General features: G+C 20.7%; 6 protein-coding genes across 6 annotated transcripts; 3 read left to right on the plus strand and 3 right to left on the minus strand. All coding sequences in view use genetic code 6, as the record gives it.

The window, feature by feature from the left end:
* Positions 1-278: 278 nt before the first annotated feature.
* Positions 279-1,645, minus strand: TTHERM_000264927 (hypothetical protein; the record flags this gene model as incomplete). The annotated part of the gene is made up of 5 exons (XM_012795912.1): positions 279-358; positions 553-642; positions 899-988; positions 1,243-1,335; positions 1,597-1,645. 5 exons carry the CDS (start codon positions 1,643-1,645, stop codon positions 279-281), a joined length of 402 nt encoding a protein of 133 aa, XP_012651366.1.
* A 1,723-nt stretch (positions 1,646-3,368) lies between these two features.
* On the plus strand, positions 3,369-3,774 carry TTHERM_000264928 (hypothetical protein; the record flags this gene model as incomplete). Its single annotated transcript, XM_012795913.1, has 2 exons — positions 3,369-3,663; positions 3,722-3,774. The coding sequence occupies 2 exons, from the start codon at positions 3,369-3,371 to the stop codon at positions 3,772-3,774; spliced, it is 348 nt and encodes a 115-aa protein (XP_012651367.1).
* Positions 3,775-5,258: 1,484 nt separating this feature from the next.
* On the minus strand, positions 5,259-5,648 carry TTHERM_000264929 (hypothetical protein; the record flags this gene model as incomplete). The annotated part of the gene is made up of 1 exon (XM_012795914.1): positions 5,259-5,648. The coding sequence occupies one exon, from the start codon at positions 5,646-5,648 to the stop codon at positions 5,259-5,261; it is 390 nt and encodes a 129-aa protein (XP_012651368.1).
* A 780-nt stretch (positions 5,649-6,428) lies between these two features.
* Positions 6,429-9,240, minus strand: TTHERM_00264930 (hypothetical protein). The gene is made up of 13 exons (XM_001009143.2): positions 8,987-9,240; positions 8,824-8,931; positions 8,679-8,768; positions 8,453-8,632; positions 8,005-8,400; positions 7,761-7,940; positions 7,580-7,669; positions 7,435-7,524; positions 7,302-7,385; positions 7,157-7,246; positions 6,984-7,097; positions 6,741-6,920; positions 6,429-6,677 (listed from the first exon to the last, which is right to left on the minus strand). Exons 1-13 carry the CDS (start codon positions 9,091-9,093, stop codon positions 6,512-6,514), a joined length of 1,875 nt encoding a protein of 624 aa, XP_001009143.2. The 5' UTR covers positions 9,094-9,240; the 3' UTR covers positions 6,429-6,511.
* Positions 9,241-10,911: 1,671 nt separating this feature from the next.
* TTHERM_00264940 (Gtr1/RagA G motif protein) lies at positions 10,912-11,802 on the plus strand (the record flags this gene model as incomplete). Its single annotated transcript, XM_001009144.1, has 1 exon — positions 10,912-11,802. One exon carries the CDS (start codon positions 10,912-10,914, stop codon positions 11,800-11,802), a length of 891 nt encoding a protein of 296 aa, XP_001009144.1.
* Positions 11,803-13,243: 1,441 nt separating this feature from the next.
* Positions 13,244-14,158, plus strand: TTHERM_00264950 (Gtr1/RagA G motif protein; the record flags this gene model as incomplete). Its single annotated transcript, XM_001009145.3, has 1 exon — positions 13,244-14,158. One exon carries the CDS (start codon positions 13,244-13,246, stop codon positions 14,156-14,158), a length of 915 nt encoding a protein of 304 aa, XP_001009145.1.
* Positions 14,159-15,689: the final 1,531 nt, after the last annotated feature.

Raw genomic sequence — 15,689 nt, forward strand, 5'->3', positions numbered from 1 at the left:
AAAAATAATAAATAGACTTTAAAACTAGGATGTGATATTAATCTTAATTTTTGAAATAGGGCAAAATTGATAAAAGATAGATGCAAGATTTACAGAGAATTTAGAGTAATTTGCTATAATTTCACAAATTATTATATTTTTCAATATAAAGATAATTAATTGTAAAGTAAATTCTAAGTAAAATTATTATTTTATAAAGATAAATAATATAAAATATAATGTCATAACACTATTATTAAAATAATTTTTTTATCTTATATTCACTATTTATTATCAATTCATATAAAAATGAATTAATCTTTTTGATTTACGACACTTTTTAATTGATTCGTAGTATCCTGAATCCATTTCATTATATCTATTAATATGAATTAATGTAAATTACTAATTAAAATTAGTTAGAAAAACTACTAAAATAAAATATAATAATTTGAATTGAGAAAAAAAAGAATTAGAATATTCAGCAAATAAATAATAAAAATAGTTTTATTGAATTAAATTCATTTTTATTTAAAAAAATATTTCAAATCAAAGTAAATAAACTGTTTTTACTAGATATCAAGATCTAATATTAAAAGTTTAGTACTATTTGCTAAAGCAGAACTTAAGCCTAATGCACCTTCATCACCAATTTAATTCCACCTTTTTTATTTTTGAAGAAAAAATAATTAGTAAGTAAGTAAGAAGGATAAAATGAAGAAAAACTTGAAAAAACAAGAAATGAATTTGTAAACAAAGCGAAATTTTAAAATTAACAGAAAAAAAGTAAAATCTATAAAAAAGTTAATAAATTAAATAAAAAGATTTTAAATAAATAAACTAATTAAAAAAGATTTTAAATTTAAATTTATTTTTATATTAAAAATATCACAAACCAAAACAAATAAACTATTTTTACCTAAGATCAAGAAATAAGTATAAGAGATTAGAGCACTTTACTAATGCAGAACCTAAGTCTGATGCACCTTTTGCTCTAATTATATTTTCACTATTTTAGTATTGAAGAAAAAATATATAAACAATTAGTTATTTAGAAGGAAAAATGAAGAAAAAATATGAAAAAATAAGAAATAAATAAATATTAAAGCAGGATTATTAAAAGATTAGCTAAATTAACATTTAAAAAAATTAAATCACAAATCAAATAAATCAAATAAAATAATTTTATAAATTAAAAGAGTTTTTTTGTTAATTTTTATATTAAAAAAAGTGACAATTTAAATTAAATAAAATGTTTGTTACCGAAGACCAAGTTTTAAATATTAGAGATTAGTGAGCTTAGATAAAGCAGAACCTAATTCTTATATACTTTCATCATCTTCAGTATAATTGTAACTTTTTAAATATTGAAGAAAATATAACTAGTTAGTTAGCTTGTTATTTTTAAGAAAAAATGAAATATTAATAATAAAAAATAAATTTATTACCAAAACAAAAGATGAAAATAAAAAAATGGGTTAAATTTAGAAAGGAATAAAAGTTTTACCACAAAAAAAAGCAAATAAACCAAATAAAAAACATAAACAAGTATTGTTGTTTTAAATTCATTTTTATAAAAAAAAAAATCACAATCTAAATCAAATAAACTGTATATACTTAAGAACAAGTTCCAAATTTGAGAGTTTAGTGCATTTTACTAAAACATTACCTAAATATGATACACTAATTGCACTAATTTTATTGTAACTTTTTAAATATTTAAGAAAATATAATTAGTTAATTAGCCATTTACTTTTAAAAGGAAAGATATAGAACAAATATGGAATAATAAAAAACGATTTAATAATCAAACTAAAAGTTTAAAATTAAAAAATGAGTTAAATTAATAGGAAAAAAAAATTTTGTTACAATAAAAATGCAAATAAATCAAATAAAACTATTATTTTAAAAAACTAATAGAATTTTATAGTTTTACAATCATCTTTATATAAAAAAAATGAAAATTATTAAAAAATGAACTATTTTACTTGAGAAGAAATGACAAACTTGATATATTAGTACAGTTTACTAAAGAATCACCTAAGCACAAAGCACCTTTGTCACAAATTTTATTAATACTTTTTAAACATTGAAGAATAAATAAATAAATAAACAAAGAAATAAATAAATAAAGAAATAAATAAATAAATATAAATATATAAATAATAAGGAAGTTAGAAGGAAAAAAAGAAGAAAAAATATGAAATAAATTTATATTCAGAATAAGTGATGAAAGTTAAAAAATGGATTAAACTAAGAGAAAAATAGTATTAATCACAATATTAGAAAAATGAATAAATTAAAGACGAAATTAGTGTAAATTCATTTTATATTAAAAATATTGCAATCCTAAAAAAAAAAAATACAATGTTTTTACCCAAGATCCAGTTTTAAATTTAAGAGATTAGTGCAGTTTACTAAAGCAGAAGCTAAGCTAGATGCACCTTCATCGCCAATTTAATTATGGCTTTTTAAATATTGAAAAAATATAATTAGTCAGTTAGCTAGCTAGCTAGGTCTTCAGAAAGTAAAAATGAAGAAAAAAAATTAAAATGATAAATAATGAATCTATGTTTGAAGCAAAAGATGAAAATTAAAAATAAATTAAATTAAGAAGGAAAAAAGTATAATCATAATAAAAAAGAAAATAAACCAAATAAAAAACTAATAAATTAATGATTAAATTATAAGAGTTTATTACCCTAAATTCTACAAAAATGATTGCTAATAAAGGTGAGTCTTATAATTGAATTATTTGTTATTTGATTTTTATTTATTTAATACAATTTATTTATTTTTGTTTAAAAATCATTTTTTTTTTCTCTTCATTTTTTATCTTTTTCTCTCTAAATCATCTTCACATATAACAATGATCTGCTCACTATACTAAAAAAATACTTATTTTTATAATAAACGAATAAAAATTAAGTAAAGACAATATTTAAGTATATTTTTCTCATACTGGATTATTATTTCTGAGGGCACAATAGTATTTGATTGTATTAAATTTTACTTCTTCTCTTCAACAATAATTCACTTTATATCAAAAAAAACAATATTCTAGATAAGATTTACTTTGTATTCTTGTATCTTATCTACTAATTAATATATGATTTTTATTACCAAAATTAATGTGCCTATCAGTTTTAGTCAATAGAATCTAGATATCTTATTCTATTATATTTATTCATTGAAAGTTAATAAGTAATCCTAAATACTTAAAAGGCTTATCTCGATCTAGAAAAAATAATCCTCGTATTGAAATTCTGCTGACTGGGTAAATCATATAAACCATATTTTAATCATAGATTTTACAATTTTAAAATATTTTCCTTAAGTTCCTCATCGCAAATTTTAAGTTTAAATTAATTTATTACTATCAAAATTTGATGTGTAATTAATCCAATTCATTCTCAGAATTATTATTTTCAGAACTTAATTTGCTACATTTCTCCTCTACGCCTATCAATTTAATTTAATTTTATTTTAGTAAGTAATTTATTATTATTTTTTATCCAAAATTAAGCATAAAATATTTTTAAAATTATCAATGTCTTTTGAAGTAAAAAATAAAAACATACAGAGAGACAGACAGACAGACATACTCACTTTCCTTTAAATTAATAAACTCGTTTTTACTTAAGATCAAGAAATAAATTTTAGAGATTAGTGAACTTTACTAAAGTAAAACTTAATTTTTATACACTTGCAAAATCAATATCTTTGAACCTTTTTAAAATAGAAGAAAGTATCATTAAATAGTTTATTATAGGAAAAATGAATAAAAAAATATGAATGAATGAATGAATGAATGAATAAAGAAAGAAAGAAAGAAAGAAATAATAATCAATGAAAAAATGAGTTAAAATAATTAAAAACCTATTCATTTGCATATAAATAAATGAAAAGAGAGGAGAAAATTTTTTGAAAAATAATATTGTAAATAACTTAAAATATCAGGATTAAGAAAAAGATTAAAAATAAGAAATTTGGTTTACCCTAGATAAATCTTGAGAACTGAATCAGAATAAAGCTAATAGTTTAAAAACTAAATATATAAATATAAAAGCTTTTAAGAATATTCATAAAAAATAATTTATTACATCTTTTAGATTATTGAAATAATTCTTCTGTTGTATCATATATTTTTTCAATAATATTGAATAACAATTTATGCAAATTTAATTAATTATAAACAAATAAAGAAATATATTTAGCTTTAATTACAATTTTTTTGTAAAAATAGAAAAATAAATATTATTGAGATCAAATATTAATTTAAAAATTTTCCTTTTAGGAAGATATATGATCTAATTGTTTGTTGCATACTTGTAACATTCATCAATTACTAAATTTTGATTGTAAAAATTTAGTAAGAATCACAAATCGCTAAAGATTGATATTGAGTAACATGTGTGTATGTTTGGTTTTAAGCTGTAAAATAAATAAAAAACATTTATATATTATTAAAAAAGGTAGCTTTGTGGTTGAAAAAATCCTTAAATTGCTAACTTGTTTCAGATACTTCAAGAGAAAAGTAGAAAAAATCAAAAAAGCTTACAAATGTGTAATAATCTTCTTCAGATTTAACTCTTTCGAAGAAGGAGATACTATGAGTGAAAAAATAAATTTATCTATGACCTTTATGATTTTTTAAATAAATATTATTCACTCATATCTTTAATTATATAATATAGTTAGTTATTTAGTCAGTCAGTCAGTTAGCTAGCCACTTTAATTAATCTTAAAATCTTTGAAATTAGGAAATGCTTGTTTTTTAATTTAATATTTTTGGGGAAAAGTCTTTGTGATTTTATATATATTTTTGAATAAATGAATTCATTACTTATAAAATATTACTATTTATACCAATGTTTGAATTTGGGATCGAAAGATTCGATATTAAAAAAAATAAATAGAAAAATAGAAACTAATTCTAATACAAATATTAAACTCAATTTGCAATACAAGTTGAAGCTAAAGTATATAAATTATGCTTATTATTCATCAAATAAAACTAGCATCCATATTAATAAAAGTTGTTATTTGCATAATTTAAAGATAAAAAAGTTTTAATTTTGTTAGTAAAATAGACTAAAACTATAAATACTTGAATAAAAAATATATATAACAGGTGAATGAATGAAGATAATATATATTAAAAGATTTCGATTAAACTGACTGAATATCTTTTGATTATTCAAAGAAAAAAAACTAACTTTCTTTTAAGCTTTTTGAGAAAGAAAAAATTAAAAGATCTAATTTCTTTTAAAATAGATTCATTTAAAACTTAAATTATTTATTGATAAAGCTTCGAAATTTATCAATGCTATAAATGGTTTAAATTTTGTAATAATTTAACTTTTGTGTTTACCAAAAAGCATGTTTAAGTACTTGGATTTATTTTTTTATTTTTTATCTATTGTCAATTTATTTATTTATGGTTGATTTTTTATGTGGTTTTATTTAATCTGTTAATTGTCAATTTTATTAATTTATTTAGTTTTTTATATCTTTCTATTTATCTATCTTTTTCTGTTAGGTATATTTTTTTAATTTTTATTTGTATTTCTTTTTAATTTCAATTTTAAATTTATTTTTTGTTTATCTTTTTTAATTTATAAAAAAATGGGGAAAAAAATCTCTATGCAAAAGCTCAATCTCTTCATCGTGTTGGTTTTTTATTTCCTTTGAGATACGTATAGTCCGACATAGTGTACATGCCATATAGTGAGCAATTTAAAGTATGATCATTTGTAATGAATTAAGTTAAACTGCTCACCTTTAAGATGTTTGTTTCCAATTTAAAAACTTATCTCATTCTAATTATTTTAGAAATGAAATGTAACATTGTACACATGCTTGTATATAAGGTTAATATAAAATTATTTCGGCCGTTCCAATTTTTTAAAAACTTGATGCTTAGCTATTAATTAATTCATTAATTAACTATCCTCAAATATAGCTAAGGTTATTATTTTTCAGTCTAATTGTATTTTTTTTGCTCAATCGTAAATATGATCATTTGTCTCCGTCTATCCATTAATCATTCCTTCCTGTCTCTTTGTGTCTGTTCCTGTCTCTCTCTGCTCCTGTCTTTTTCTATCCAAATATCCATCTATCCAAAAATATCCTGTCTCGTTGTCTCTTGTCTCTGTCCTGTGTTTCTCTTCGTCAAATAAATGGAAAAATAGATACTCTTCTTGTATCTTTCTTATTTTTCTTTTCACAAATTGAAAAGTTTTAATTAAGAATAGTTTATATCAATTAATTAATTAAGAAAGAAAGATATTTTGAAATTTGAAAAAAATTTGAAATTTAAATAAAAATCAAATAAAACCCAAATAAACAAATTAATTAATTAGTTTCATTCAATTTTCTAAGAATTATTTATTAATTAATTAAGAATAAATCCATGATTAAAAAATGTTATTTTTTTGTAATTTTTTGGCTTATTTTCAAAGCATGAAAAACAAATAAACAAAAAAAGATAACAAAAAGCAAAATAAACAAAGAAACTTTTATATTGAATTCAAACATAAAGAAATTCTAATAGCATCTCATCAAGTATTTCCTACCTAAATTTATCTTGATATTAACTTTTTTTTGTGGCTAATAATTTATAAAGAAACTATCTTTTGTAAATTCTACGCTAATTAATTTTATTAGTAAGTTCTTTATTTTCTGCCCAGTTGTCTCTTTATTTATTATTTTGATATTTTTAATTAGTATTTATTTTAATATTTCTTAAAATATCTTACATCCCAAACTCTAGCTTAATCTTTCTCAAGCTTGTTAGAGAGTGAAGTGGTATTATTGATTTTCTTCCATAATTTTCCTCTATGCGATTCCATTTAGCATTTAAATTTAACTCTTCTAGGTATTTTAAACCTAATATTGCATTGATTAAATTTTTACAGCCTTCTGATTAAATTCTATTCCTAAATTTAAACAAAATAAATATTAATTTGAGTTTTTGGTTTTTAAAATTATTCATTTTTTACCAAAACAGGTTCAAAGTTAACTTCTTTAAACTGTTCTTTAAAAGTAAAAGAGCTTCAGAAATATACAAAGCACTTTCTAAGTTCAAAGAATTTTTTGTCTGCTGACTGGCATTACTTTTTGAAATATAAATAAAACTTTATAATGAATGAATACTTTTTAATATCATAATTACTTCCCAAAGTCAAGATTCAATTATTCCATATTTTAACAGCATTTAATACTCTCCATAATTGACTAAACAGGTTAATCCCAAATGTTATTGCTTTAATAATAAAAAAGCAAAATAGTTAATAAAAATTAGCTAAAAAATTAACTACCTCCCTAATCCTATTTTTAGTTTTGTTAGGTTTGGATTAATTATCATAGAAATGTAAGAAGCAGCCTTGTCCTAAATAAAATTACTAATTTACATACAAAACAATAAGATTGATTTTAAGTAATTTAAAAAACCTGACTAATCCAAGAGACAGCTGTTGTATTTTTTCACAACTTTTAATTGCTGTAATCAAAGCAATTGCTCCTGCTTCTTTTATATTATTACTTTTGAAAAAATTTGTAAATGAAAACAATTATCTTTAATTAAAGTAACACATACTGTTGTATATTTACTTTCAGAGAAGTTAATTATTTCAAGCCCTATAAGCCTTATGCAAGTTTTTGTACTCCTACAGCTTACAAGCAATTACTTTTTTTTAAAGTAACTTAATTATTCATTCATTTATTTAATTAAATAAATAAAAAAGTAAAACAAATAAATAAATAAATAAATAAATTACTCTTTAAAATTTAATTTTAACTCTTGAATTTTTTCATTCCCTTCCAAAAATTAAGCAAACTCGCCTATTGATTATGATGTTATTTTGTTGCTTGAAACATTTAAATCTAAAACCTTGAGCTGTTTTGCACAACTCAAGCAGTTGCTAATAAAGCTAAGAGCAAGATCGGATATTCTTGTACTTATTTTTTGGTTTTTAATAGATAAACATCAAATTAATTAATTATATTTTTAATTAATATTACAATTTAAAATTTAAAGCGAGTCTTTGCAATTTGGTTAAACCTTGTGCAAGGATCTTATAATTATCAGAATAAAGTTTTTCTATTTTTTGAATATTGCTGCTTGAATCATCAGAATCCTCATCATTATCATCGTCTTCTTCTTCATCATTGTTATTTTCATTATTATCACCATTTTCTTCTTCTTCTTCTAACTCATTTTCCTCTTATTTAAATTCTTCATTATTAGTCTCCTTACATTCATGTTAGTTTAGTTTTTATTCTGTATCCTTTTGGCTCTCTTCTTAAGATTGATTATTCAAAATACTTTCTTATAATTAAATAGTTGAATCATCTTGATTCAAGGAATCATCAGTAATCTAGCATTTGTTGTTTGATTTCTTTTTCTTTTTGCTTTTACTTAAAATGGATTTAAATATTAAGTTACATACACTAGAAATATTTCAGTTACAATAAAGAATCTAAATCAATATCTGAACTTTTATAAGCAATATCCATACCTTTAAAAAAGTTATGAATTCCTAAATTACCAATATCATTTCCCCACATATTTAAGTATAATTCGTGAAGATTTTCAAAGCACCCCAAGACAAATCCCAAGTATTTGGTGCCTTACTAGGTAATATCATTCCTATTAGAAAGCAGGTTCATTTTATGTATATTTAAAAAGTATTTACCATTGCAAATTAATATGAAGCCTTTTTATTCTATATAGCTTTTTCATTGGTTTGACTAAAATTTCACAGCCATATGAGCCTATCTCATTTCTTTTAGATATATAGACATAAAATGCATTTCTAAATAATTTTATAGTATATTTACTTAGAAAAGTCTAATATTAATGTATGCAGTTGATCAAGTTTCTACAAATCGCTTAATTCATGCACTGTTTTAGCAAACTTTTTAACTCCACTAATGATAAACTTACGCCTTCCAATTAAAAAAATTGATGAATTAATTCAATATTTCGAATCACTTTGATTACTCTGCAAAATTAATAAAGAGCTATTTAATGGATTTTTTATCCTTTAAAGTATCCAACTCTTCGAGCTCCTTTATTTCAATTATATCAGTGCTTTTACTAATAAACATTTTTATATTAATTTTGATAAGAGAGATTTATCTATTTATAATTGATTTTCTGATGTTTTTTCTGAATAATTTCTAAAAAATAAACCAAAAATTTAAAAATTATAATTAATTAGCTTGTTTTTTTACAATCAATACTACTTTTATAATTTATTCTAAAGTGTTTTTTATTAATCCAATAAAAAATTATTTTACAGGTAAAATCAAACAAATTAGTTAATTAAATTCGTTGAAAATGGATGAAACAAAAATAAATAAATAAATAAATAAATAAGTAAAATTAATTTATTTGCTATGTCAAATATAATTATTGCTTCTATGTTTTATATTTTATTTTGTTTGGATTTATATTTTTTAATTAATTTTTTTATTTATTTTTATTTATTTATTTATGTTTGTTTATTTATATTTATTAATTTATATCTTTGTTTATTTTTATTTTATTTAATTTAATTTTATTTATTTTTATTTGAATTATTTATTTTAAATTTGATTTTTATTTATATTTGATTTATTTTTCAGTAGCAGCAGCGATAGTCCTCAATCTTATAGGCGAGCTCTTAAATTCTATTTTAAAATAATACTAATTATAATTTTTAAAGAATCTGAAAAGAGAATGGATAGATTTTATCTTAAATCATTATTTTGAATTTTTATTTTGAAATATCTCTTATCTTTATAGACCCTCATTCATTCATATTTGTGGTCTATTTGTCAAAGAAATCAGAATGTAATAAGATTAATTATAACATCAATCAGACAAATGAAGTAGAGGATATCTACTCATAGGTTGGGGGAAGGAGTGTGGCGGGTGGGGATGCGTTGATTTTAAAAAACAAACTAGTGGATTTGATGGTTTATCAAATGGATTTAAAAACTTCATTTAAAAACTTCTTATTACAATTCTTTTTCCTTCAACTTATTTTTTTCTCACTTAAGAAATTTATTTTGATTAAAAAAATTATACAAAAAAGAATGTTTTGTTTTTCCTTATTTTGAAAATTAAAGTAAGTCCTTTGATCAATTCTAAATAGCTAATATTATAATTAATAAATTAATTAATAAATTAATAGAAAAAATAAATAGATGCTTCTTAATTTTCCCCGAATATCTTTCTTATCCTTTCTTAATTTAAAATGCATATATAAGAATTATTATTATTAATTTTAATCTATGATAGAATTCATAAGAAGTATTTATTCATATTTTATAATGAAGGTTAATTTATCTATTATATCAGCAACAACAACAATAATAAATAAATTAATTACTAAATTACCACTCTTTAATCTTAATTTTATAGTATCTTTCATTCCAAAATATCAAAATACATTTTAGCATAAATAAATACATTTTAATCATTTCTTTAAGGTTTTTTAAAAGATTTTATTTAAAGGAAAAAAGGTTGATTTGATTTGATTTATTTATGTATTCTTTATTGAAAGTATGTATAGCATCTATCAAATTAATATTATTAATTTAAATAAATCCCCGAATATTTAACTTGATAAAAATAGTATAAAATCTAACTAAGTATAAGTAGCTACATTTTTAAAATCTATTTTTAGAATGAAAATCTATTATCTTAATAAATAAATAGATAGATATCAATGTTATTAAATAAAATAGATTAACCTTCATATAATCATAATTTTAAGTTCTCACCAATAATATTAGAATATAATTTTTTTAATAAAAATAATTGAATATAAACCAAAAGAAAACCTAAAAAATTTAAAACAATTTAAAATTTTTTGAAGACAAAGAAAACTCAAGCAATTTAATATGGACAATCACTAGAAATTTCAAAAATTATTGCTAATGGGAAGTGAAAATGCTGGTAAAACTTCAATGTACTCTGTTATATTTGCTAATTATCCTGCTAGAGACACAATGGGAATAGGCTATACAGTTGGTATTGATAAATAGATAATAAGGTTTATGGGGAGCTTAACTTTAAATTTATGGGACTGTGCTGGATAAGGAAAGCTAATGAAAAACTATTTTAATAAATAAAAAGACATCATTTTTAAAGATGTTTAAGTTCTAATTTACGTGTTTGATATTGGAAGCCAAGATCATATTTAAGAGGAAGATCTTATAGCATATAAATCTTGTTTGGAAAAGTTAGCTGAATTGTCTGAAGGAGCTAAAGTATTTGTATTACTCCATAAAATAGACTTAATCGATCCGTTATACTAACATGAGGTATTCGAAAAAAAGAAAAAATTAATCCAAAATTACTTTGTTGATAGTCGAGTTTACATTTAAGGATTTTTTGCAAGCTCTATTTGGAATGAAACTCTTTACAAAGCTTGGAGCATAATAGTTCAATCATTAGTCCCTAATTTATAATAATTGAAGAACTAATTAAAATAACTTTGTCATCTCTGTGAAATTGATGAAATAGTTTTGTATGAAAAGTCAACGTTTCTAGTGATTGCCTATTATAATATGAAAGAAACATGTTTACTCAACTATGAAAGAGTTAGTAACGTTATTAAAAAATTTAAGCTATCATGTAACTTAACAGGATCTAAAATATAAAAAGTACTATTTTCCAGTAACGTTAGCTGTTCTATTTAGGAATTTAATGAAAACTCCTTTATTATGACTGTTTATTAAGACTCTTAAGTAAATCAGGCTGCTATAGACTTTAACATCAAATAATGTAGAAGCATTCTAGAATAATCCATAAAAAATATATTTTGAAAAAACAATAAAAGATAGTAAAATAATTTAAATCAGTATTGGAGAAAAATTGATTTCTTGAAGCAAAAAATAGATTACCAAAAAAATTTTTTTTCTAAAACTTTCAAACAAATTTTTGTAAATAAAATTCAAAAAATTTATTAAAGATACAAAAATTCTTTCTCAATTAAAAATTAAAAATATAAATTGAAATTACATTTTTTTTTAAAAATTTTTTATTTATCAAATTAAGTATAAAAATAAAAATATATTAAGGCGAAGCTAAGTTAGGTATAAGGTTCTCTTTTTATCTTTATGAGTTTTTATCACTCGTAATATATTTAATATAATATTTTCACAAAAATTCAACTATAAAATTTATTTTGTTTATCTTTGTTTGTTTTATAAATCAATTGAAATAAGTAAGACATATTATTTTAATACCTGTATTAATAAATATTAATTTATGTTAGTTTTTTCTTAAAAACTTAAGATTTTAGTTTTACATCAATGTACTTACTTATTTATTACTAAATTTTATTAAATAAAAATAAAATTAAATATTCTTAAAAATTATTAAAAATCATTTTAAATTAAACTTTAAGAAAGTAATTTTGATTGAATTCAAAAATAAAATAAAACAATTTAACAACAAAAATTGAAAAAAATAAAAATAATTTAATTATTTAGAAAAATAATAATTCAAATTAAATAATTTTATTTAGATTTGAAATAAATTAACCTTTTTTATAAAATAATTTAATAAATAAATTAAGGCTTTATAAATTAACTGCTTAATACATTTAAAAAATGGTTTTTATACCAAAGAATATTAAATATATTAAAATAGGAAAAGTTTAGCCAGCATTTTTCTAACATATTTCATTAAATATCTTCAATATTCTATTTATTAATTCAAAAAATTAAAAATTTTTTAAAAAATAATTAAAATAAATTAGAAATAAATATAATAAAATAGAATAAAATCATTATAAGGCTTTAAATTAAAGGTCTTTTTTATAAATATTTCATTTGATAAAATATTATTAAAATGATGATGAGAAATTGAATAAAAAACTTGCTAGAGGTAATTAAATAATTAGCTTGTAATCAATGGAAGTTGAGTTTGTCTTTATTTTTCAATATTTTTATAAAAGAAAAAATGTAAATTTATACAATCAATCATATATAAAAAATATTCCTTAACTTTATTTAATACTTGATTATCCTTCTTGTTTATGAGCGTATTAATGAAAAAAAAATATATATATATGTATGTGTGTGTAAAGTATATGATGATTTATCATTGGTGTTTGCAATGAAATGAATCAATTACTTAATCATTTGATCAATAAAAATATCAATAAAGAAAATTTATTACAACAAAAATTAAAAAGGGTGAAAAAATAATATTAATTAATAGGGAATACATACAAGAAGAAAGAATTAAAATTAAATAGAAATGAAAAAATTATTGCTTATGGGTCGTTAGGGTGCTGGTAAAACTTCTATGCACTCCATTATTTTTGCAAACTATCCTGCTAGAGAAACTATGGGTATAGGTTATACTGTCGGTGTTGATTAGCAATTAATTAGATTTATGGGTAACCTTACTCTCAACTTGTGGGATTGCGGTGGTTAAGATAAGTTAATGAAGCACTATTTCCACCAACAAAAGGAAACTATTTTTAAGGATGTCGAAGTACTCATTTATGTATTCGATGTTGATAAACAAGGCATGGATTTGGAAGAAGATTTGACCACTTACAGAGTTTGTTTAGAAAATTTGGCAGAATTATCTGAAGGCGCTAAAGTATTTGTTTTAATACATAAAATGGATAAAATACAACCTAACTAGTAGAAGGAAGTTCTTGAAAGAAAAAAGCAAGAAATTTCAAGTTAATGCAGTGACAGCAGAGTTAATGTATTGGGATTCTTTGCCACTTCCATTTGGGATGAAACACTTTACAAAGCATGGAGCAGTATTGTCCAATAGATGGTTCCTAATATGTAATTCATCAAGTAACAATTAAAAGAATTTAGCGATCTCTGTGATGCTGATGAAGTTGTCCTGTTTGAAAAGCAAACTTTCCTTATCATTGCTTTTTATGACAAGCATGAAAGAGGCATGATGAAATACGAAAGAGTTAGCAATATAATTAAGTAATTTAAGCTTTCTTGTGTTAAGTTAGGTGCAAATATCTAAGGAATTACAGTCAAAAATAAATTCAGCTCAACAATCTAAGAATTTAATGAAAATTCCTTCATTATGGTTGTTTATTCAGATCCTAGAATTAGCTAAGGAGCTATTGACTATAACTTATAATACGCTAGAAGCAACTTCAAGCTCTCTCCTGATTCAGAAAACTCTCAATGAGTTTGAGCGATGAGCGAGCAGTGCTGTAATATATCATTGATAAATAAAGTTATTTTAACAAAAAAAGTAAGGATTAAAGTTAATTTCCTAATAAAAATTTAATCTATTATACATTCATTCATTTTTGCATGCATAAATACATAACAAGATATAAACATATATACATATTTGATACATATTATGTATGGAGTTGATAAAATATTAAAAAATTAATCTATTAATCAATAAATTCATTTATACTTGTATACCAAGATACATACATACATACATACATACATACATACATACATACATACATACATACATACATACATACATACATACATACATATTTTGTGTGGAATTGATAAAATATAATATAGATATAATTTTTATATTAATATTTATCTAATTAAATATTAATTATTGTTTTATGTATTTTAAAAATAAAATTTAAGATTGAAATTAAATAAATAAATATTAGCAATTTTTATTCTCAACTTTAAATTATCAATAAAATATTTTTTTTAAATAATGGTTTAATAGAATAGATTGATTGATAAAAATAATGGTTTAAATGTATTTAATCTATAATATAAATAATTAAAATTAACTAAATTATAGTTTCTTCAAGTTTAGTACTTATTAAAACTCAATAGCAGACAATTTACCTACAAAAAGGATTCATTTTCCAAAATAATATCTTGTAAGTATACTATAACAAAAATAAAATTAAAAGTAATAATTGACTACCTTATCATATTCATATTAAAAATTGCTATACATTATTTTAATAATAATGCTTAAGATTGAATATTAAAATTTGCAGATGATGATATAAAATACAATATATTACTTGAATAAAATAGCTACTATTAAATATTTTTCTACGCATTGGATATAATAGATATATGCTTATAGAGTACTTCTATAAACATACAATAAAAATAAAAAATCTTTTTCCTATATTAGTCCCAATCATTATAATTATAAAGTAAATTATAATTGATTATAACATAGAAGAAGTGATTTTATTTTTCAAAGTTTTTCAATTAATTATTATTTTTATTAAATTTCAAACAAGCTTTTAATCGTTATGAAAATTAATTGATTTTCATATGAATAGAAAAATATCTTTCTAAATCAACAATTAATTAATTAATAAATTTTTACTTACAATCTATCTATCTGATAAATAAATCTAATAATAACAAAAGCCACTAACTACAATAAATAGAAATTAATTGATATAAAATGAAATATCTTTAAATTTAAAATGCTTTAAAATTAGATATAAATTATTTTATTCAATACCTAAAAAAATATAAAATAAATATTTATTGGTATCGTTTTGGCGTTTGATATGAAATATTTCAAAGAAAATGAATTATTTTTATTTATATTTATTCGTTAATTATGAGTTTTGTTTTATTTGTTTATTTATTTATTTAGCTGGTTAGCTCTTTTTAAAGAATTTATTTGTTTTTAATTTATTTATTTTATTTTTTCATTTTATTTATTTATTTTTGTTTTTTTTTTAGTTGTTTTGACA

This window comes from Tetrahymena thermophila (genome assembly GCF_000189635.1).
Source record: "Tetrahymena thermophila SB210 genomic scaffold scf_8254788, whole genome shotgun sequence".
NCBI classification, from domain to species: Eukaryota; Ciliophora; class Oligohymenophorea; order Hymenostomatida; family Tetrahymenidae; genus Tetrahymena; species Tetrahymena thermophila.